The sequence below is a fragment of the Muntiacus reevesi genome, chromosome 17 (assembly GCF_963930625.1).
Source record: "Muntiacus reevesi chromosome 17, mMunRee1.1, whole genome shotgun sequence".
In the NCBI taxonomy this organism is placed as follows: Eukaryota; Metazoa; Chordata; class Mammalia; order Artiodactyla; family Cervidae; genus Muntiacus; species Muntiacus reevesi.
Genome location: NC_089265.1, coordinates 59,706,743 through 59,729,200, shown reverse-complemented (window position 1 = coordinate 59,729,200; position 22,458 = coordinate 59,706,743). Strand labels below are relative to the sequence as shown.

General features: G+C 51.5%; 1 protein-coding gene across 4 annotated transcripts in view; it reads right to left on the bottom strand.

Moving 5' to 3' along the window:
- The window catches only part of COL15A1 (collagen type XV alpha 1 chain), a 101,646-nt gene extending 80,622 nt beyond the window's left edge, over positions 1 to 21,024 (bottom strand). For 3 of the 4 annotated variants that reach the window (XM_065907783.1, XM_065907786.1, XM_065907785.1), the window contains exons 1-2: positions 20,623 to 21,024; positions 20,457 to 20,542 (exon numbers count right to left, since the gene is read on the bottom strand). In XM_065907783.1, coding sequence (XP_065763855.1) covers positions 20,457 to 20,542; positions 20,623 to 20,633 — 97 coding nt within the window. In that variant the 5' untranslated portion in view covers positions 20,634 to 21,024. The remainder of the gene's footprint in view (positions 1 to 20,456; positions 20,543 to 20,622) is intronic. The other variant, XM_065907784.1, reaches the window with a different exon arrangement.
- Positions 21,025 to 22,458: the final 1,434 nt, after the last annotated feature.

Here is a 22,458-nt window from a genome sequence, read left to right as displayed (position 1 = left end):
TGTCAGTAAAACTTTCTTTTTAGAATATTAGATTTGGACCATATCTTCATACAGCATCGAGCCCAGTTAACTCATGCTCTCGGAATCAGGGCTAGAAACGGCTGAGCAAGAATGAGGTCAGAGAGGGCACCGGGTCGAGCCTGGCACAGGGGGGACCCCGATAAGTGTGAATTTCACGGCTGTCTGAGGCACGTATAGTGACGGACCACGTGTACGGAGCCCTTAGGTGTCTTGGGGGGGCGTGTACTTCAGCTGCAGAGTGGGGGTCCTTAACCCTGGCTGCACAGAATCACTGGGCGGGGAGATTTTTTGAAAACGCGGATGCCAGCGGCCCACCCCGGAGGTGTGGATTCAGTTGGTCCAGGCGGGGCCTGGGCACCAGCACCCCAACTGATGCTGATTCACCGCCCACCCCCCCCCCCCACCCAGTTCTCTACGACGACTCCACTCCCACGTTCTCAGTCAGCAGGTGAGGTCACAGAGGCACGCAGAAGTTCCGTAACTTGCCCAAGGGCACACAGTTATCAGGTCCCAGAACTACCGATGCTAAACTCCCATCTGCCCGAGGCAAGGAGCTGAGTCTCCCTCTGCTGCCCCGGAACGTCACTTCAAGCCAAGGGTGGCCCACTGCAGGGAGCACCCCCTGACTGTCCCAGCGCTCAGGGACCCTGGGCCCACCTGCCTCTCTATTCCCATCCCTGCTGCCCCCCTCCCCCGCCCACTGCTCTGAGCATCGGCGCTCCCCACCAGAGAGAGACGGTCTCTCACGAGCTTCATCTCCTGAGCAGATCGGCGAGGGACCCGGAGAGACACTTCTCCCATCTTGGCCGCTCCGAGATGGGCCAAACTGGAAAAGGGCCTCCAAGCAGCACAGTAATGGGGAGAAAGTCTCAGCCAGCTGTGGCTTCAAGTCCCAGTTCATCATTTAAAAGCTGTGCATCTTTGGACATGGCACTTCATCTCTCTGAGCCTTGGAGCCGACACCCGTAACACAGAAGTAATGCCACCTTCTTCAGCAGAGAGTTTGAGAATGACTTGCAATAGGAGACATAAAATACTAAGCCGGGGGCCTAGCAGAGCACACGCTCTCCACAGCACCGTTGTTACTGCAGTCATCGTCAATGATATCAGCCTTCTTTTCTGCCCGCTGAACCATTGTCTGTAACTGCCAGGAAAGGTAGGTTTGTGCAATTTTCCCTCTAGGCCTCAGTTTTCTCACTTGCAATATGGGGTGATATGAGCTCCTTCAGCTTAGTTGCAGTGAGGGTCAAATGTGGGTCTGCATGTGAAAATGCTTTGTTAAGTGTAGCCTGCTCCGGTATGAGGAGCAACTAAAAGGGACAGAGGACTCTAACTGGTGTCTGGGGGAGGAGAGTGCTCTTGTTCTCAGATAGTGAAATTTGAACATGCTGAAACGCTATAATGTGGCCAGTGTAACTTCAAAACAGAATTTCCTGCCCCAGCCTGGAGACGGCTTGAATAAAATGGGGCTGACCAAGGGGAGCTGGAACTTAGAAATTGGTATAGCATTCCCACCCCATCCCCTCCTGACCCCAAGGCAGGCTAACTGCAGCAGCTGGAAGAGACAGTAACTAAACAATAATAATGGCCCGTGTTCACTGCAGAGGACCGAAATGATGGCCTCCAAAATGATGGGTACCTGGAAATGTGAATGTGGCTTTATTTGGAACAAAGGTCTTTTGAAGATATAATTAAGGATCCCGAGATGAAGAGACCATCCTGGATTACCCAAGTGGACCTTAAATCCAATAACCCACGTCCTTATAAGACAAAGGGGAGATCTGACAGAGAAGACAGAGGCAGAGACCGGAGTGATACAGTGATGCAGTCAAGCATTGTGGACAGCCCTCAGAGCTGGAAGAGGCAAAGAAATATTCTCCTCCAGAGCCTCCATAGGCAGTGCAGCCCTGCTGATACCTTGATTTTGGACTTCTGGCCTCTAGAATTTTACCAGTTTGTGGTAGTTTGTTACAGCAGACAAGGAACCTAAAGCATTCATTGACTACTTACTGTATGCCAAGTATCCTAAAGGAGATCAGTCCTGGGTGTTCATTGGAAGGACTGATGCTGAAGCTGAAACTCCAATACTTTGGCCAGTTGATGTGAGGAACTGACTCACTGGAAAAGACCCTGATGCTGGGAAAGATTGAAGGCAGGAGGAGGAGGGACGACAGAGGATGAGATGGCTGGATGGCATCACCGACTCGATGGACGTGAGTTTGAGCAAGTTCTGGGAGTTGGTGATGGACAGGGAGGCCTGGCGTGCTGCAGTCCATGGGGTCGCAGAGAGCCGGACACGACTGAGCGACTGGACTGAACGGTATGCCCAGTCTTATTCTGAGTGCAGGGCCTGGACTGAGTCAGGGAGGAGGGTGTTACTAACTGTATATTCTTCATGAAGAGACCGAGATGCAGAGAGAGTAGGTCACACGGCTAGAAAGTGGCAGAGACAAGGCGAGGGCCCAGCCTGGGTCCGTGTTCCGTAGCCCACCTGCTTAACCACAACGATGATTCTCAACGCGCGGTTCCCGGGCCAGCAGCCTCAGCCTCACCTGGGAACGTACTAGAGATTCCAGTGCTCTGGCTCTTCCCCAGACCTACCGACTCAGACCTTGTGCAGGGGAGAGGGCAGCAGCACCCGGGGTTTCAGCCAGCCCCCCAGGGAATGACGCACACTCGAGTTTGAGACGCACTGCCCTACACTGAGCTGCTGAGCAGAAGCTGGAGGCCTAGACCCGCACGGAGGCCAGCAGCGGGAGAATCACGGAGCAGGAGACGCGAGCGGGCAGCCAGCAGCAGAGAAGTCCACATAGGGGCGAAGACCCGGGCACGGGGCTAGGCAGGGCCCCCGCTGAGACGGGGCTTCCCTCGGATCCCAGCACAGCCACAGCCAACGGACTGCTTCCCAGACAGGCTGACGGGAGGCTGAGTCCCCTGAGTGACTAGATCCCACTAAGAGAGGGGCAGCCAGGTGAACCCAGCTGGGGGAAGGAGGCTGATGGTCTGAGGATGCAGAGAGGCTTGGGAGGTCAGCCCAGGGGACCTGGGCGTGTCAGCGAGGGTTCTGCAGCCAAGAGGAAACTTGTGACTCCAAGGGGGCTGCTCCCCCAGAGGAAGCCTGTCCCAAGCAGGAGGAGCCCACGCCTTCCAGGAGGGGTAGCAACAGCTGTTTCCCTTGCCCCCTTGCCCCTTTCCATTGTCCCCTTGCCCTGCCCGGGGCTTAAGGGGCCTGAAGACTCTGGGGAACTCCTCTCCAGCTACACGGGAAGCCGGGCCTCAGAGCTGACTTTTTCTAAATGCCTACAAATGAATCACCCAATCTTGCCAAGAAACCCTCCCTTGGTAAATTTCCCAGGAAGGTCCGATTCCTCAATACTCTGTTATTATCTGTTTATTTGCCTCTGTTTCCCACCAGTCTGTGACCTTTGGGCAGGCAGACATCATCTGTTTCATGTCTGTATCTCCCAACTTCACCCCCACCCCTCAAGGACAGGGCTGCCGGAGTTAGGCAAGAATTGAGCATTGATGGAGGAATGAATGAATGAATGATGCACATGTAAGTGAATAAATGAGCTTGGCGGATTCTGGACCAGAGTGACCATAGATCTGTCCTGCCACATCACATTTATTTTCACCAATAGATAAAATCAGTGGTCTTTGTCATCAATTACCAAGAACTGTAATGAACACCAGCTGTTGCCGCAGTCATCCCAGCAGCACCATTTAGCTCAATATGCACCTAACAGTCTAGCTCTCAGCTGACCCCACTGTTGAAGTATCAGGTAATCTTAATGCCACACAGAGACCCGATGCTAACTCTTCTGAGTGTTGCGATTTTCCATCCTTCTGGCTGACCCTTAAGCAGGAGGGCACAGAATGACCAGTCTCCTGAAAAATGCCTGCCTTGGCTCTCACCCACCGACTGAGCTGGGAGTGCCGCTCTGAAACACACTGGCCTCTTAGACTTCAGACTGAATTCCAGCTGCCTCCACCTCCTCCCTCTCTGAAACAAGCGTCTGGGTTGGGACTGTGAACCACATATGCTTCCCCTTCTCGTTATATAGTGTAAGGTTCTTGAAGTTTGGCTGCAGACCTCAGGAAGGCTGCTCCTGGCCTATCTGGGGGCTAGGGCATGAGCTGGGGCCACTGGGCAAGATGGCATGGGACAGGCCAGCCCTCGTGGTCCTGGAAGAAGGGTAAGACTCCTGCTCCTCGCTGCCATGTCCCACCCTCCCCCCACCCCAGCCTCTTGATGTAAGGTACTGGGGTGGGAGGGGCATCATTGGGATGGGAGCAGCTTGAAAGAGTAACTCTGGAGCTTTCTAAGTCTCTAAGTGAGGCATGTCCTTAGGTACTTGAGTTCTTTTCCCATGGTAGACACCACATGGTCCATAAAATCTCCTACAGAGTTGCTAAACACATGCAATTCAGTCACAATTTACATTGTGCCGCCCTGAGAGAGTGCAGCCGCCAGGGGAGGATGGGTCTTGGGAGGGAAGGCAGGAGCAGACCTCCCTGTCTTTCCCTCTCCCTGGCCCCAGCCGAGGGTTCTGGCGTTGTGCACAACCAGGACCCAGTGGCCACCCTCTTCTGGACTCGGGCCTGGGCTGGACTTGGAGAGATCACGACAACTCAGACTCTGGTCCCGAATAGCTTTCAGCCTAGAAAAGGGGGCAAGACATCAACACCCAGAGCCCTGACACAGCAGCCTGAACCGGAGGAGTCTGCACAGGTGAACACAGTGGGGCAAGAAGGCCCAGGCCAACCCACGGAGTCAGGAAACTGAGGGGTCTGTGAGTGGTCCTGGGGGATGGGAGGAATGGGACGCTCGGGTAACCTCCACCATTAGAGCAGCAAGGGGAGAATTACGAAGCCAGATTCAGAAGTGCGAAGCCAACACCAGCTTATTCACTCTCAGGACAATTTGATAAGGTGGGGACTATTGATCTCCCATTTTGCAGATGAACAGATCAATAAGGCTGAAGGCGATCAAGACCACAGAGCTGGGATGGGGTGGTTGCAGCCCACGTGTGGGTCATCTGAGGTCCTTCCTAGCTCTCTCTACTCTTAATCGCTTTTTCACTTGGGAGATTGGAAACAGATTCGGGAGAGCCTTGAATGTCAAGCTGAGGAGACTAAAATTTATGCTGCAGGCTATGGGGTGCCTTGAAAGGTTTCTGAGGAAGGCTGCTGCTGACCATTTTAGGAGCTATCACCACTTCACCTCGAGCTGCTGCCCCCGGCAGTCGGGCCCCTTCCTTTCCCTTGCCAAGGAGAGGGTGGATTGGGTGATTTGGAATGCGGAGCGAAGGCGGTCTTTTGGCAACAGCAGGAGACATACTTTCCTGCAGTCTCTCAACACTTGGCATGTTATGCCCTGGGCAAAATCAAGCTGCCCTGGGAATGGCCCAGGGCATCCACAGATGAGCTTGTGTGAATTTAGCCAGAGCAGGGAGGAAGCCAGCAGAATGAGCTCATGGCATCAGCAGGCACTGTGCAATCTTGCCTACACTGACTAGGCTGATGGCGGCCTGGAGAGTTGGGGTGACCTCCAGAGCTGGGAAGGACTTCAGTCCAGTGTCCCCGAGATGAGAAAACTGAGGCCCAGACTGACAATGAGACTTGCCCAGCGTATCGTGTTCCCACCATCCAGGCTACTCCCACCCATTCGCTAAGAAGGTGAGGCATGGGGAAGTGCGTGGTACACAGTAGGTGCCCAATATAGGAATGGATGCATAGTGGCGGGGTTTTGTGGTCCACACATGTAACGACTGGATGCCTCTGCGCAGGGGAAATGGACGACGTGAGGACTCTGTCCCACAGCTGTCAGCAAGCACGCCGCCGCTTCATACAGGTCCTCCTGCTCCACCATGCCGGGACGTGCCCCCTGCAGGCTGCCGGAGTGCCGTTTGGCTCTGAAACGGGACTAGAGTTTAAGAGAACAGCCAGAACAGATGGTGACCCTGAAGTCATATTTTGAAACAGGCTGACTCTTGTTCAATCTAGATGAAAGTACAGCTTGATGGCCTCCAAATGTGAGCTGGAGGAAGAGCCTGTGCACTTCTGGAGTAACGGGAGAGGGAACGAGGCCTTCCAAGCTGGGTACCCGGGAGACGCCCCTGACTGGAGACCCGAAACTGAGGGTGACCTTGGGCAGAGGACCCCAGGAGTTTGAGCCTTGAGCCTCGCCCAGCGGATGCAGGGGAGGACATGGAATTCCATTCCAGAGAGAACTCATGACTTACTAGCTGGGGACCGTGGGCCAGTTCGTTTACTCCTCTGAGCCTTAGTTTCATTTCCTGGACATAGAGATGCCAATGCCAGTTCTCAGGGTGGCGGGACAGGGTAATGTCAGATGCTGAGCTCACAAGCCTACATGCTTATTCCTGAAAAGGTAAGTGCAGATTGAGAGAGGGAAGCTAGCCTTGTTCATCTGTCCATTCATTCATTCACAAACATTCCCAAACACCAACCACCAGATGCCTGGCACCGCTACTGTGGAAGCTTTACGAGTGAACAGGACAGACGTGTCCCCTGCCCCCACGGCATGTACGCTCTAGCGCTGAGCTCCTAGCTGGGTTTTAGAAGAACCACTTGAGGGCTTTAGGAGACTGAGACCCAGCTCCACCCCAGTCAGGATCTCTGGGGGTAAGGCCAAGGCCTCAGTATGTCTTCAGAGCTCCCCAGTGATGCTGTTATATGTACAGGGTGAGTTTCATGGTTCCAGGGAGAGCCCTTACCCACCAAGGCCCTGCCATCTCAGGCTCTACGCTGAGTGCCTCACACAGCCCGGGAGGCAAGACCTTGACTACCTACCGCCTGTCCAGATGAGGGAACCAACCTTCCTTCCGAGCAATCTTCCCATCACTCAGCTGATACATGGAAGAACTGGGATTTGAAATCCATCGGATGTTTCCAAGGGCTTCCCTTGTGGCTCAGGTGATAAAGTATCTGCCCGCAATGCAGGAGACCCAGGTTCAATTCCTGGGTCGGGAAGACCCCCTGGAGAAGGGAATGGCTACCTGCTCCAGTATTCCTGCCTGGAGAATCCCAAGGACAGAGGAGCCTGGCAGGCTACAGTCCACATGATGTTTCCAAGGCTTCGTTGTAACCACAGGCTGCCAGGCACAGAGGAGACCCTCAGCATCTGCCAAGTCCTGTCCCAGCTTTCCTCCCACATCCCTGAGGAGGGTGGGACAACGCGTCCATGGTGAAAGAGCAGCAAAACCTGGGACGCTGAGGGTGGTGAGACGCCAGCCACCTGGACGTCAGAAGACCCAGTTCTGGATCCAGCTCCTCACATCTGAACTGTGTGACTCACCATGTCCTCGTTCTCTCTGAGCCTCCACCCGCCTCTCTGTCACCTAGGAGAGCCCGACAGCGGACCCTGAAAGCCCAACATTTTCTGGGTCCTCAAGGTCCCCAGTGGGTTTTGGTGGGACTGAGGTGTTTGAGGGACACACGGACCCTCAGAAGGGAGCTCAGGAGCCCCGGCTACCCCAGGCGCACAAACGGCGATCTGTGCCGCCTCCCATAAGGAGCCGCTGCGGGCCCGGACCACGCTGGTAGGAGGCTGCCTTCAAAAGGATTCTTAGAAACCTTGAACTTGAGTAGCACTGGCCAGCCTCCTGCATGCATATGCATGAAGAGCGTTTTTCACATTCCACCCAGCCTCCCCATGCTCATGCACCCTACACACTTATTCCTGGGAAGGTAATTCCTGACTGAGAGGGAAGCTTTTTATAGCCACCAACACACAAACATCTATTCATTCAACTCGCATTTATTGAGCACCTACTGTATGGTAGCTCTCTTCCAACCACTGGGGATCCAGCAGTGACAGACAAGTTTCTTCCCTCATGGGGCTGAAAGTTCTAGTACAAGAGCTATGGAGAATAGCGACTTTCATCTTATCAATAGCTAAAAACACAACCATAGCCTTTTCCACCCACAAGTGCATTAGGTAACTATCGACGGAGGAAATGTTTGTACAAGAATGGATTCTGGCAGCCCCTACAAAAATTCCAAGCCTCTCACCAGTTGGGGATCTCAAATCTATATATAACATTATCTCCACTAAAGCATCCTACCAGCAGAGAGAGGGGACCCTATACCTCGGGGCCTGGGTCTACCCAAAGAACCACCCTTCCCACCCCCGTTCAGAGCTTGGAAATTTAATTAAAGTCTCCTGGTCTATTGTTAAAAGCACTTAAGTTTTGCACTCCACTCCATAATAACTGTGAGCTGTTTAGTATAAAAATGTTCTAAATTACTTCCCAGTTGTCACTGGACTCCCCAGGTTAACGACCGCTGGGTAAAATGGATGCGGGAAATAAACAGTGTGGCTTTGCACACCACTGTCAGACAGCCAGGGACCACGAGCAGACCCTGTTGGAGAAGCAAGTCTGAGAACGGCCGGGACAGAGTGGGCAATGCATCACTCTTCTGCCACCATCTCTAAAGGACTTGGTCCCCAAGTGAAAACATCTAAAAACTTCCCACCTGAGTTATTCCCGAGACGTCTCCACTCCCTGGCGAGAGAATTCTGCATTGTGTTTGTGGATACACATTCTGAACACAGAGAGAGAGAGAAATTTCTCTCAGAGAGAGAAATCAGAAGAGATACTATCTGGATGAGCCTCAGGGCGGGCCCAACCCTTCATTTCAGACAGGAAGAAGCGTTTCAGAGCCAAGACTAACTGCAGACTAAGTGCAGAGGGCAATTCTTAGAATCCTTCCCGACCTCTCAGCTGGGCAGCTGGGGCGGCGACCAGGCTCTGGGCGGCCGAGGTGGGACCAGGGACTCTGCTCTGGGCTCTCCTTCACGCCTGCTTCCCTGTCGTTTTGCTGCAAGTCTCTCGCAAACATGTCTCCTGGGCAACACAGAGATGGAGACCCTGTGCCCCTCGCTGAAGCCATTAGCTCCTGGGTAAGTAGAGGCAAGAGCTGGGCAGGAAGGAGCACCCAGAGGCCCTCACCCAGGGCTATGAGCACTGGGTGGGACCCAAGGCACGGCGGAAGCCCAGAGGCTCGCCCAGAGCCAGGGTCGGGAAAGCGGCTACTGGACGGAGGTTCTGCGTTCATGCTGGAGCCTGGAGGCGGCCCCCCGACACACACGCTCCAGCCCCGTCCCGTCCCGTCCCGTCCCGTCCCATCCCAGCCTCCCTCCTGACCAGGCTTGGAGCGTTGACTGCTCAGGCCACACGCCAGGAGGCTGCTTCCATCCTCTCCTCATTCATTTGCCTCTACCTAGAACACTCGCCTTCTCTCTGAATCCACCAGCCCCACCCCTTTCCAGGCTAAATCTCGTCACACCTCAGACCTTATCTCACTCGTCGTAACTTGGGGAGCGTTTCCTGACACCACAGACAGATCCGAGTGGCCACGAGTGCGCACTCACACCTCCCTGCATACGTGTGTGCTAAGTCGTGTCAGTCGTGGCCGACTCTGCAACCCCACGGACTGCAGACTGCCAGGCTCCTCTGAACAAGGGACTCCCCAGGCAAGAATACTGGAGTGGGTTGGAAAGTTCCCATGCCCTCCTCCAGGGGATCTTCTGACCCAGGGATCGAGCCCGCATCTCTAATGTCTAACCTGCACTGGCAGGTGAGTTCTTTACCACTAGAGCCGCCCGGGAAGCCTCTCGTAGCTCCCTGCTCCTCCATACGCCTTTTACTCTTCGCATGCATTTAGGGCTTTTTGTACAACCCCTTGTTTAGTGTCTATGTCCCGCATTAGAGTCTAGGCTCCACAAGGAGCCATGCCTACGTTGTTCATCATTTTACACCCAGGATGTACCACACTGCCTTGCACACAGTAAGTAGCTAATAAATAATTATTAAATAAAAGCGAGGAAACAAATGAGCGGCTGAAAAACCTACCAGGCTGTGACAGGCAGGCTGACCATTCATATCAAGAAATTTTGGCATTAAATCTATCAAAAAAAAAAAAAAAATCTCTCCAACTCACTCAACCATACTTGCAAAGTCCTTGCTTAACTACATCTCATTTTTCCCACATCGGATTATGTCTGTTTATCTCCCTCCTCTTCAGGGTCAATGACTCTGAACTCCAAAGATGAATGGCATTGCCCTGGCTCTCCCCGTCCTTGGAGAGATGGACTTGCAAGTGATTCTGATGAAAGAAATCAGGTACAAGCTACGCTGAAAGAGGCACAGGAAGGCGTGGGGGTCGTCAGTTTCACGCATCAGTTAGCATTGAGCTTGAACCTCATCACCATCACCCTTCACTGAGGGTTCATGGTGTTCCAGGCACTCTACGAAGAGCTTTGGGGTGGAATTTCAGGTGCCGTAATGGAAAGCAGGGAAGAGTTCTAATGGGATGTGACATGATGGCCCCAGCCACTCGGGTTGCAGTGAGAAGATGCACTAGAGGTGAGAGAGATGGGGGGTCTCATTGGCCAGGGGCTGCTGTGACAGCCCCTTACTGAGCATGACACAGGCCTGAGCCCAGCGGGGTGAAGGAATGAAAGGGTGAGACTGGATGAAACTGGCCTTGCAGGGGCAGAATCAGTTTCTCTGGAACAAAGTCACAACACTCTTCCCAGGCGCTGAGAACTTCTCAGCCATCCCATGCACTTCCAGCGACAGGGCAGAGATGACAAAGCCAATGGCAAATATGAGCTTAGGTGCACATGATTCCAACAAAGTTTCAAAGCAAACTACTCTTAGAAACAGGGCCCCCCCCCAAAAAAAGAAAAGAAATGGGACCCACCAAATAGTCCTTCCAATGGGCCATGCAGTCTCTCTATGGTGACCCAGACTTTCCCTCTCTTTGCAGATTAAGTGTCTGAGTCCAAGAGTGGAAGTGACTCGGTCAAGCTCCCTACAGAGGGTCCAGACCCCAGGAATCCTACTATTAGCTTAGCGCTGTGTGCCTAAGAGCACTTCCTCCAGCAGAGAAAATGAAGACATTCAGCTGCAGCTTGATAGCAGCCCACACTTGCAAATGTTAAACAAGCAAAACCATTCCACTTCTTCAACTGGAAGCTCATATTCTAAAAGGGGAGGGGGAGGCGCTGAAATGGCACCACCTACTCTAGACAGTTAAACCTGAAATAAAATTAGAAAATGTGTCACATGGAAAAACTGCAGTGAGAAGTGGTTTCTTTTTCCCTCCCTTTTTCATCCTGTGAGAGAGTGAGTAATTTGACATTTTAACTCGAGACGGAAGGAGAAAATCTGTGGTCGCCGTTTTGTACCAAATACACACAGCCATGGGGCACCGTTCTGTACCCTGACCCATGGAAAAGGATGTCAGGGAAGGGTGGGAACTGGACTAAGAGCTGCTGAGTTGAATCACCTCCCCCAGCCACCGCAAAAGTTTGGGCAAAGTGAACTCAGATATCCTAGAAAGTTCCAGCGAACAGTGCATTTAGGGTTATCTGGTCCAGCTCTTTCATTTCCAGGGTATGGAAGCTGAGGCTCATAGAGGACCAACAATTTACCTAAAACAAAAGAGCAGAGCCTCTCTGTTGCCATATCTGCCTCCAGCCTACTAGGGACCCTGTGTGGCTGGTGGCGATCTGAAAGAACACATCAGGCTTCCATTGGGTTCTTCATTTAACAAGCATTGACCAACTACCTGCCAGAGCCAGGCATGGGGCTAGGTGCTGAAGGTACAAGGGAGAATAATGTTAGTCCAGACTCTCAGGATGCCTCCCAACATTCCAGCCACCCTGGGGACTGCACAGTTTGAGATAAGGCTATGAGGAGGGACACTCCAGGAGATGCAGCTAAAACAGCATACTGGGAGGACTTCAGAGGGTCTCAAAGGCCATGCTAAGGAGAGTGAAAATCATTTTCTATGGCTGCTGGAACAAGTTACTGCAAATTATGTGACTTAAATCAACATAAATGTATTATTGGGTTGACCAAAAAGTTTGTTTGGATTTTTCCATACGATGTTATGGAATTGACCAATACCTTCCTGTTTTGTAGGTCATAAGTCCAACACAGATCTTAGATCAAAATTAAGCAGATCATGCTCATTTCTGGAAGCTTTAAAGAAAAAAAAGATCTTTTCTTTTTTTCTTTTGATTTTTCCAGGTTCTAGAGGTTACATGTATTCCTTGATTCATGGACCCTTCCTCCATCTTCAACATCAGCAAATACAACTGATTTGCTGAAGGTCAAGTCCTTCTCACATCACCTCCCTCTTCTACTTTCAAGGACACTTGTCATGACATTGGGCCCACCTGGGTAACCCAGGGTCCACTCCTTTTTTGAAGGTTAGATGATTATCAGTATTAACTCCATACACACTCTAATTCCCCTTTGTCTGGTACCCTAACATATTCACAGTTTCTGGGGATTAAGACATGGGCATATTTGGAGGGCCAGTACTTTGCCTATCACAGCTGATTAGCTTGGGAAGATGACAAAAGGTTCTAAAGCAGGGGATGCCATAGTAAGAGCTGGTTTTACACTGCTGCTCAAAGGTTGCGATCCTGTTAAAATGCAGATTCTAATACATTGGGTCTGTGAGTGGGACTGGAGAGTCTGCAGCTCGACAAAGTCCCCAGGTGATGAGGATACCGCGGGGTTGGTGGGTCACACCTAAGTGGAAAGAAGCTAGAAGACTCCTAAGGCTGCAATACGGGGGGAGGTGGAGAACGTGGAGGCCAGGAGATGCACTTGTTTGCCTAAAACAGACGGGACAAGCCGGCAGTAAGACTGTACAGAGGCGAGGGGAGAAGCAGCTGGCTGACCCAACAGTGCGGGGCACTGCTGCAACTGCATGGAGTTAGCCTGAGTTTGTCACCCGCTTGTGGACTCTCTGTTCTGCAGAATGCAGTGGTTATAACTTTTTAGGACTGGAAAAGCATCCCTCCAATCTTCCTTCACGGAAGGCACTCCATCCCTGGCGCATCTGTTGGACACAGCCCCTGAGTCCACCCCGCGTCGGCCCCTCCAGCACCACCGCCGCCAGCAGCAGCCTCATCACAGTGGGTGGCTGTGGGTGGTCTTCCAGCAGAGCCGGAGGTCCACAGAGACTCTGCTATGGTCCAGGGTTCCTAATGCTGGGTTTTCACTCAGATCTCCACAGTCCCAGGCTTTGAATGATTCTTTCATAAACGTGTTCAAATGCTCATTGTGTCCATTTGGTGCCACGTCAGACGCTGAGGAAACATGGATAAATAATGTAGGGTTCCTGCCCTCCAGGGACTCACAGAGATGTGGGAGCAGGAAGGAAAGAGGTACTGAACCGAACCAATCACAGGCCCCATGCTTCCCTCATCATTCCTCACAGTGGGAATTACTGTCCCAACTGACAGACCAGGAACACGAGGATAAGGGAGGGCACTCAGCAGGCAGTAGGGAGCTGAGACCTGAGCCCAGGGCGTGGGCGCCCAGAGCTCGTCTGGGGCCCAGGGCAGCTCTGCCTCTCGTGTGTGTTACACCCACGGGTCAGACCCTTCCTTCCTGGGACTCAGGGCTGCCAGCTTTGGAAGGAAGTCACTGGACTGCAGTGCTGGTTCTCAACTCTGCCTCACTTTAGAATCACACCAAGAACTTTTAAAAACCTGCAGAAGACCAGACCCCAGACAAATTAAGAACCCTGGACGTGGGGAGGACTGCGCTTCAGGGTCCAAGGTACAGCCAGGGTTGAGAACCACCGAAGTCCTTGCGACCTGAGCTCCTGAATTCTAATTTCCTGAATAACCCTCTTCTGCTCCAGCCCAGCCACAGGGCCCATGCCAAACTGATGAACAAATGGGAGGGAGGAGGAGGAAATTCCCAACACCGTTCAACCAAGGACAACTTGGAGCAGCGATGCTGGGCATGGTCCATTGCCCTGTTGTCATTCTCTCCTTTCAGTGAGAAGAACAGCAGCGGTAGGCAACATGGAGTGAGCTAGGCAGGTATTCTCCCACACCATTGCAGGGAATATAAGTCACTGTACCTTTAAAAAAAAAAGCACAATGAAAGACTTTGAAAAAAATTGGGCCAGCACCAGACCCAACAGTTTTAGGAGTTTGTGCTAAGAAATAATTACAGAAAAGGCCAAATACAGAGACACAAGAATAGGGTCCGCACTGGGCTTCCTGGTGGCTCCGTGGTAAAGAATCTGCCTGCCAATGCAGGAGACACAGGCTCGATCTCTGGTCCAGGAAGGTCCCACATGCTGTGGAGCAACTAATTCCGTGTGCCACAGCCACTGAGTCTGTGCTCTAGAGCCCAGGAACCGCAACGGCTGAAACCTGTGCGTCCAGAGCCTGCGTCCTGCAACGAGAGAAGTCACCGCAACGAGAAGTCTGAGCACCGCAGCTAGAGAGTAGCCCCCACTCTCCACAGCTAGAGAGACGCCCACGCAGAATGATGACCCAGTGCAGCCAAAATAAATGGATAAAAATTAATATAAAAAATAAATGAAATTTAAAAAAAGAATAGGGTTATCACAACAGTCTTTATGGAAAGAACAACTGGAAACAGCCTAAAGGATTAAAAGAGACCTAGGTTAATTACGGGAAATCCACATAATGAAATACTATGTCAATTACAAAGGATTTAGGGAAGAATATTCAATGTTCCAGAGGAAGTGTCTAGATAATAGTTGAGGGAAAAAACGTCAAGCAACAAAATACAATGTACAGAATGATCTATTCATGTTATAACATATGTGCATATTTAGGCATGGAAAATAAACTTGAAAAACAGTCCACAATGTTAGCAGAGTTTATCTCTAAGTCATGAGATAACATGTGACCTTTTAAAACTCCTTTTTTTTAACCTAGATTTGTACAGTGACTATTATTTTTATTATCAAAATATTTTAATGTTATTGAAAAATACAAACCTCTTCTTTCAAAGCTTGCTTACCTCCCTCCGCCTCCCCCACCTTCTGGTGTAAATGGACACCCCCACTTCAGTGGTGCAGCAGCTTGCTTGCATCCCCACTAGGGCACTCAGGACAAGCTCCATACCATTCAAGCCAGCGGCTGCACCTCAGTCTCTGCTACTAGATTATGAGTCCCTCCAGAATGGGCTCAGGGTCCCATGAGGCTCTTTAGTCACCTCGCCACCCACCCCAGTGGGCCTTAGAGAGGGCAGGCAGCCAGGAAATACAGGAGAAAGACAGAAATCTATAGTAGCAGCTTGAACACAGAACAGAGTTGACAGTTTTGAGGACTTCAGCAGACATTTACTTTGGGAGGAAATTAGTTGCAAAGACCTCCCAGCGGTGAAGCAGGCTTTTAAGCTGGGCCCTATGTGAGGCGCTCGGTGACAGGAGGGGTGACTCCGGAAAAGATGTAGGCAGCACCACTTTCTGCAGCCCAAATTCGAGCCAAGCTCTCCGAACTGAAAAAGGGCTCCCCCAACACCTGAAATTAAGAGTCCTGCTCACTCAAGAGAGATGTGAAGGCCCTCAGAACAATTTTCTGCCCTGTCCAGTTCTTTAAGTGATCCAAGTAACAAGGCAGGTAACAAGTGTGAGATGAACTGAACTGGATAAAGTTGGGTTGGGATGGATTGCACTGGGATTAGGTTGGGCTGAGTTGAATTGATTCTGATTGGAGGTAAGGAGTGGGTTGTACTCACTGCGTGACCTAAGCCTCACGTGTTACCTCGTTAGATCTTGCCCAGAAAGAGGTCTGGGCCTTCTCCATGTTCTGCTCTAACCCTGTACTTTTTTTTCTCTTGTAAAGGAGAGGAAGAAGGAGGTCAGTGAGCAAACTGGGCCCCTCCCAACACCTCTGACCCATCTCAGCAAACTGCACGCTGTATCAAAAGCAATAACTCAGGCCCCACAACCTGCTCCTCTGACTGTGAAGTCTTAGTTGCTTATCTATTCTCCTTACCACATATTAAGGTCTTAAACTGAATCTTATTGTAAGATTACCTCACTTTTAATAACACCCACCCACCCACCACCACTACAACACTCCCAGTATCCAATCATGTCATGAGAAAATTATGTGACAAATCAGTCTATGCTAAGGATTTATGACTTAGTGAAGGAGGAAGGGGTAACTTACCCTACCAGATTTGAAGACATATTATAAAACAATAATTATCAGGACCATGTGGAATTTTTAAAAAAATAACACATAAGCATAAGAATAGTATAAAGATTACACAAAGAATTCTATCATGAAAATGAAAATTTTATAAAATAACCAGAAGCAATGCTATGATGGAAAAATAGTTTACATTTTAATTAGTATTTCAGGGACTCCTGGGTACCACTTTGAAAAAGAACTAACCTCAGCATACACTCTATGTAATCTATTTAATCAATGGTCCATTTTAAATGGATCAAGCTGTGGCCATTCAAGGAAAACTTGAAAATAAGCTCATATATTAAGCTAGCAGAGAAAGATAAATGCACAGCTTTTGACAAAATAGACTTTCAGGTATGAGTGGGATAAGCTAGAAAATACATTGTTTACACAAATAGATGTAATGGAAAAAAGATAAAGAGCAAAGTAGCGTTAGGGTAAATTCCAGCCTAACTAGTTGTTAGAGTCATTAAATTAAACTAAAAGCGCTATAACGTGCCCTGATTACTCAGCCTTGGCCACTCCACACACAGTTGGCAGAGTCGTGGGAAAGTGGGGAGGACTTAGACACTAGAGGACGTGGTAAACGGGTGCATTCTCCCCAGACCACAGGCTGGACCTGCCCATTCCTTCCCTGTTTGAGTCACTGAGCACCTACTCTGTGCCAGGCCCAGAGACAGGTTCTGGGATTCGGAATCTGGGCAAGGCCAGTCCCTGGCTCACAGAATCCCCGTGTAGGAGGGGAGGCAGATGAGTAACCAGAGGTCATGGTCCAGCCTGAGAAGCCCTGTGACTGAGAGGTGGTGATGCATGGTCTTAGCTCAGAGCAGAGACACCCAACATGCCTGGTAGAATAGGAGGGCTTCCCAGAGAGGAGTCCTAAAGGATGAATGAGGGGGTGCTAGGTGAACAAGGGGAAAGCATTCTCAAAAAGGCACTGGCCCATGCACAGACACAGAGGTGGGACACAAGGGGGACTTGGAGGCAAAGAGCATTACCCCATTCTAGGTGCACGGAGAAGCCAGCAAGAGCAATTAAACTAAGGAGCAACATGATTCAATCTGTATCTCAGAAAGACCCATCGAAATATACATTAAGAACTATCCAACTGGTCTGTTATTTGATGGGCAAATCTGTTTGGGGAAATCTAGTTAAAGGAAATAATCCCAAAAGAAAACAAAGGGCATTTGTCTGAAGATGTTCCCAATAGCACTATTTATCATAACGATGAAATGGCCAAAGTCCAAGTGGCAAACTCTGGATGAATAAGGCATAATCCACACCCTCAAGGTGCTCTCATAGAAAAAAGAGTGAAATAAATACATTGTCAGCACAGGGTGAGACAGTGGCTGGTGCTGGAAAGATAGATGGAGGACTGTGGTGGCTTAGCGAAGAGAAAGATCAGCTGGGGAGACCCAGGGAAGGCTCCCTGGAAGACATGCTGTTTAAGCTGGGAGGGAGAATTAGACCCTAAAGAGAAACAGGGTGAGGAAGTGTACTCTAGATAGGGAGATTCATTCACATCTTGTGCTCAGTCAAGGAGACTACAAAATCCCAAATATACATGGGGAGCTGTGAGCGGTTCAGGGTGCCGTGGGTTTTCAGCCTCAATCTGCTGTAAAACACATTAGCAGGACCTCATGCCACCACAGGCATTCCACACTTTAGAGAAAACCAAAAATTTAGCCAGGAGTCAAAATACGACAATCACTCATATTCATCACAACTTCTAATGGCATGTAGACAACAGAAACTCATCACAGGCTAGAGCACAGGTAAGCCAGGAGGCCAGGGATGTAAAATCCTAGGGGTGACTTTTATCCCCTTGCCCCTCACTCAGGAAAGCACATCAGCTGGCCACCAGCAAGAGTGAGAGTAATGATTAGCAGGAAATCCTGAACCTGCCCTGATTAGCATTCAGAGTTTCTCCCAGAGAAGACCCACAAATGGCCAAGAAGCACACAAAGAGATGCTCAACATCATCAGTCACTAGGGAAACCCAAATCAAAACCACAGAAAGGTACCACTAAGATGACGGTAACCTAAAAAGCAGAAAGTAACAAGTGTTGGAAAGGAGACGAAAAACTTGGAACCCTTGTGCACTGCTGGTGGGAATGTGAAATGGTTCGGCTACTACGGACAACAGTTTAAGAGTTCCCTAAAATTTAAGCATGGAATTATGCTATAACCCAGCAATCTCACTGTTGGGTATACAACGAAAATAATTGAAAACAAGTACTCAAGTCCTTGTACCCAAATGTCACAAAACCACTAATCCAAACAGCCAAAAGGCTGAAACAACAGAAGTGGCTCCATCAATGGAAGAATAGATAAACAAATTGCACTATATCCATACAATGGAACATTATTCAGTCAGAAAAAAAATGAAGTACTGATACATGCTACAACATCAATGAACCTCAAAAACATGCTGAGTGAAAGAAATCAGACACAAAAGGTCGATGTGGGGGACAAGGGGCCCATGACAAGGGTCTCTTTAAGCAGGGTGGGCCAGGAAACCCTCGGGAGCTGAGAAGCCTTGGGACTTTGGACCTTGTTTCCTCATCTGAGCACAGTCCCAGTACCCAGTTCCTGGAGTGATTGTGAGGACTGGGTGAATGAAGTCTGAACGTATCATACACACCTATGAAGTGGTTTACAAGCATTAGCCTCAATAAACTTCATGCAAGATTTGACCTGCAGAGGTTATTCCACATCTGGGAAGATTCTCTCCAGAATCCCAGAGGGACTTTGAATATTCCTCAATTACCCATCAATTACAAATAGCCCCCTCCAGGCCCTTTTCATCTCCTGAGGGCTTCCTGGCAGTCCCTTTTTACATTATGGATATTTACGGGAATTCCCCTGTGTTAGAAAAACAGCCCTGACCTGGCATTGAGGGAGCCAGCCTACAAATGCAGGAGGAGAAAGAAACACTTTCTTTCTCTAGAACCTTCTCCATTTGGGGGATGGGGTTACAGCAAAGTTCACAAAAGACTACAGAATCTGAAGATGCCCTCTGCCACTGAGTTGGCAGTACCCTACATCACATGCAAAATTGCAACGTTCTGACATGGGCCACAGTGCTGAGAAGCCAAAACTGGGCTCCAGCTGCCCTCTGCCCTGTAAGAAATGCCAGGCTGGACGCTCTGGCAGGAAAAGCTGTCATGGCCTTTGAGTCCTGCTCCCAAGGAGACACAGTCTGGGCTGTCCCAGCTTTCCTCTGGCCCACAGAGAGTTAACCACAGCCTGCGAGGCAGTTCTCAGTTTCCTTCAAGGGACAGAGGTTATCTCCCCCCACACTCTCCTGCACACTGCACACTCACTCCTGTTGAGACTGTGCACTAATCTCCTAACTCCCAAAGCAGGCAGAGGCTACTACTTGGAGAGCAGGAGTTCTGCAAAACTGCATGGAGAAAGGGCTGAGCAGGGAGGGAAAGCCTAGAGACCTGGGCCCAAGCCCTGCCTTTTGCACAGAACAGTTCCTAAAGCCTGTCTCACCCTGAGTATCCTCTGTTGTAAAAATGCCAACGCAGCCACTGCAAGGGTCAGCTTGTAGTTTCCATCACTTATTTTGTGCCACGGTGTGGAAAGCATATTATTTCTAATATCTCTTTTAATCTTCACAGCATCCCTAGGAGGAAAGGTGGTCTAAGTATTCCCCTTTTTCAGATGTGGAAAGTGAGGCACAGAGTAGTGAAATTCATTGTCCAATGGCACCTAACCCAGCCACACACCTTAGGCCAAAACTATTTTAACTCAGATTCTTACTTTTCATACAACCGCCTCTGGGTCCTGGTGGGGAAAGAGAGGCCCAGGAACAGAAGGAACCAGATCCCCTGGTTCCCAGTCTATAGCTCTCCCCATTATTCACAGAGTCACTGCCCACGATGGATGGGGCTCTCCAGGTAACTCAGGGCTAAGTTAGGTATCAGAGCAATTCGGTCCCGTTATTTCTTGCGCGGCGAAGCGCCGGGTGGTGGCGGCCTGCTTCCGCACCTGTGTTCAGACGGGTCATCACATCTGCCCTGCAATGAGCCAACCGGCACGCACCACCTGAGCGCGGGCGCGGGGTGAGCTGGAGCGAACTGTTCCAGCGGAGGCCGCTGGCACTCTTACTGGGCTTCCAAAGTCCCGCTATGCCCAAGATTGAAAGGGCTGCGCCTAGCTCAGACACTTCGGGTTCCAGGATACTGCTCCACCCGCTTCGGCCGCCCGGAGACTTTTTTTCACCCCTCGAACCCCCTGCACCGCCTGGGGAAGCCGCAGCCGAACCGCCAGTGCGCCCCGAGCGGCGAGGACTCCCTTTTATGTCCAGGAATGAGGCGCGCACGGCAGTCGCTCCCGCCGCCAAGACCAGCTATTCTGGGGCGCGGAGGTTGCCGGTGCAGCGCTCGACCCGGCTGCTTACCTGTTGCGGAGCGGGTCCGAGCGACCCCGGGGAGAAGCGCGGAGGTGGAAAGCAGCAGAAGCAGGCGCCAGCACTGTGCGTCCCTCCTGCAAGAAGTGGTCGAGGGAGAAAAGGTGAGGCGGGCGGTAGGGGCCGGGGGGCTGGGGCGCGGGGCAGCGGGTCATACCTGGGCGCCATCCCGCAGTTCCGCGGGCCCCCGTGGGCACCGGGCACCCGAGCTCCGCAGACGGCAACGGACTTTGCGCGCGGGCCGCTCGTCCTTCCTGCCGGGAACAAAGGCGGCGCTGGGCAGGGGTAGCAGCGGCGGCAGCGGCGGGCAGGATCCCAGCACGGCCCGCGTCCTGAGTCACCCGCGCTCTGAAACCCGACTCCGCCGCACCCAGCGCTCCCGCGCGCGCCGCGCCCCACCTCGGGCAGAGCCGCGCCCCACCTCGGCCAGTGCTGCAGCGGCGCACTCAAGCCCCGGGACTCCTGGCAACTACCGCCTGCCCACGCCCCTTTCCCCTCGACGGATGCGCGCCCCCAGCCGCAGCTTCCACCCGGGCGGCCTTGGGTAACCAAGAAAAGCCCCGCGCCCGCGCTCGTCTGGGTCAGCGGGCAGCTCCCTCCCGCCCTCTAGTCTATCGGTGTCCGGGCTGCCCGGCCGACAAAACACTCCCTTTTCACGGGCCAATGGAATCTTCTCACCAGCCAAGGGAGGCTGGAATCGCTGTGATTTCCCTAAATGACAACGAAGAACCTGGAGGCCCAGAGAGATGCAGGGAATCTCCCCAGGTCTCACAGCCGGATTGGACCCTGCCCTGCACCCCTGAGTCGCAACCCCCTTGAACGCCCCGGAATGGCCCATTTGGTGGGTGTGGGGGTAGGGGGAATATGTGATCCATATAAATAAATGCAATAAAGAGAATCCTAATTAAAAATGTAAATATATCTAATATTCCAAGCTTCTCTTCTTTTTGCCTTGCCTGCACCACCATCTCCCGCCACCAGAACATAAGCTCCAGGAGGGCAAGAATTTACATCTGTTCTGTTCTCTGTCTAAAGTAGTACCTGGCCGGAGGAGATGCCAATAAACAGGGGAGGGAACAAAATTTTTAGGTGAGATACCACTCCAGGCAGGGTGATGACGGGGGAAAGATAAACCAGTCTCAGTCTCCAGAAGCCATCGGGAGAGCTCGCAGCGGGAGGAGGAGCGGGGGTAGACTTTCCACCTGCACTGAGCTTAGCGCAGGGCCTGGCCCTGGCTGAACCCTCAGATGGTGGCTCTTTGTTGTGATTACCGCCCGGCCCAGTAGTGTGAGATATCTGGGGGAGAGGAGGCGCAGCTGAGGGCAGCTGAGACTTGGACAGTTCTGAAGCCAGGAAGGCGCAGGGGCCTCTCTCCCTCATGTACCAAGTAGCCACACTGGGCTGTGGCTCTGTGGTCAGTTCCTGGTTTTCATCTCTAGGTGACAAGTCACCACCTGCCAAGTGAGGCAGTAACATGAGCTGGCCCTGCGGAGATGGGATGGTGGTGGACATAGTAGCTAACAGGTACTGCGTGCTGTCTGAGTCCCAGGCCCGGTGCTAAATGCTTTACTGACAACGGTCCATCCATGCAACAGTCCTGGATAGGCAGTCCTCCAGTGGTCCTCAATTCATAGAGGAGGAAGCTGACGTCTAAAACGTGCCAAGCTAGTGCGTCACATTGGCCAACACCCATGCTCTTCACCAGTCATGCTACCTGTCTGTAACAACAAGATGAGACCCATTTCCCCACCCTCAAGAGCAAACTCGCACTGGAGTTATGGAGCACCCGGGCATGAAGGGGTTAATACCCGCAGCAGTAAGGGCTCCACAGGGAGCTCAGGCCTGGAGTCAGGAGCCTGGGTTCCCGTCCAGTTCTGGCCCACATTGGGCAGATCCTGTCCTCACTTGACTTTTTATTTCATCATCTATAAAATGGATGTAACGATCTTGCTGAGTGCGTGGCTGTGGGTCTCGGTGAGATCACGTGCATGCA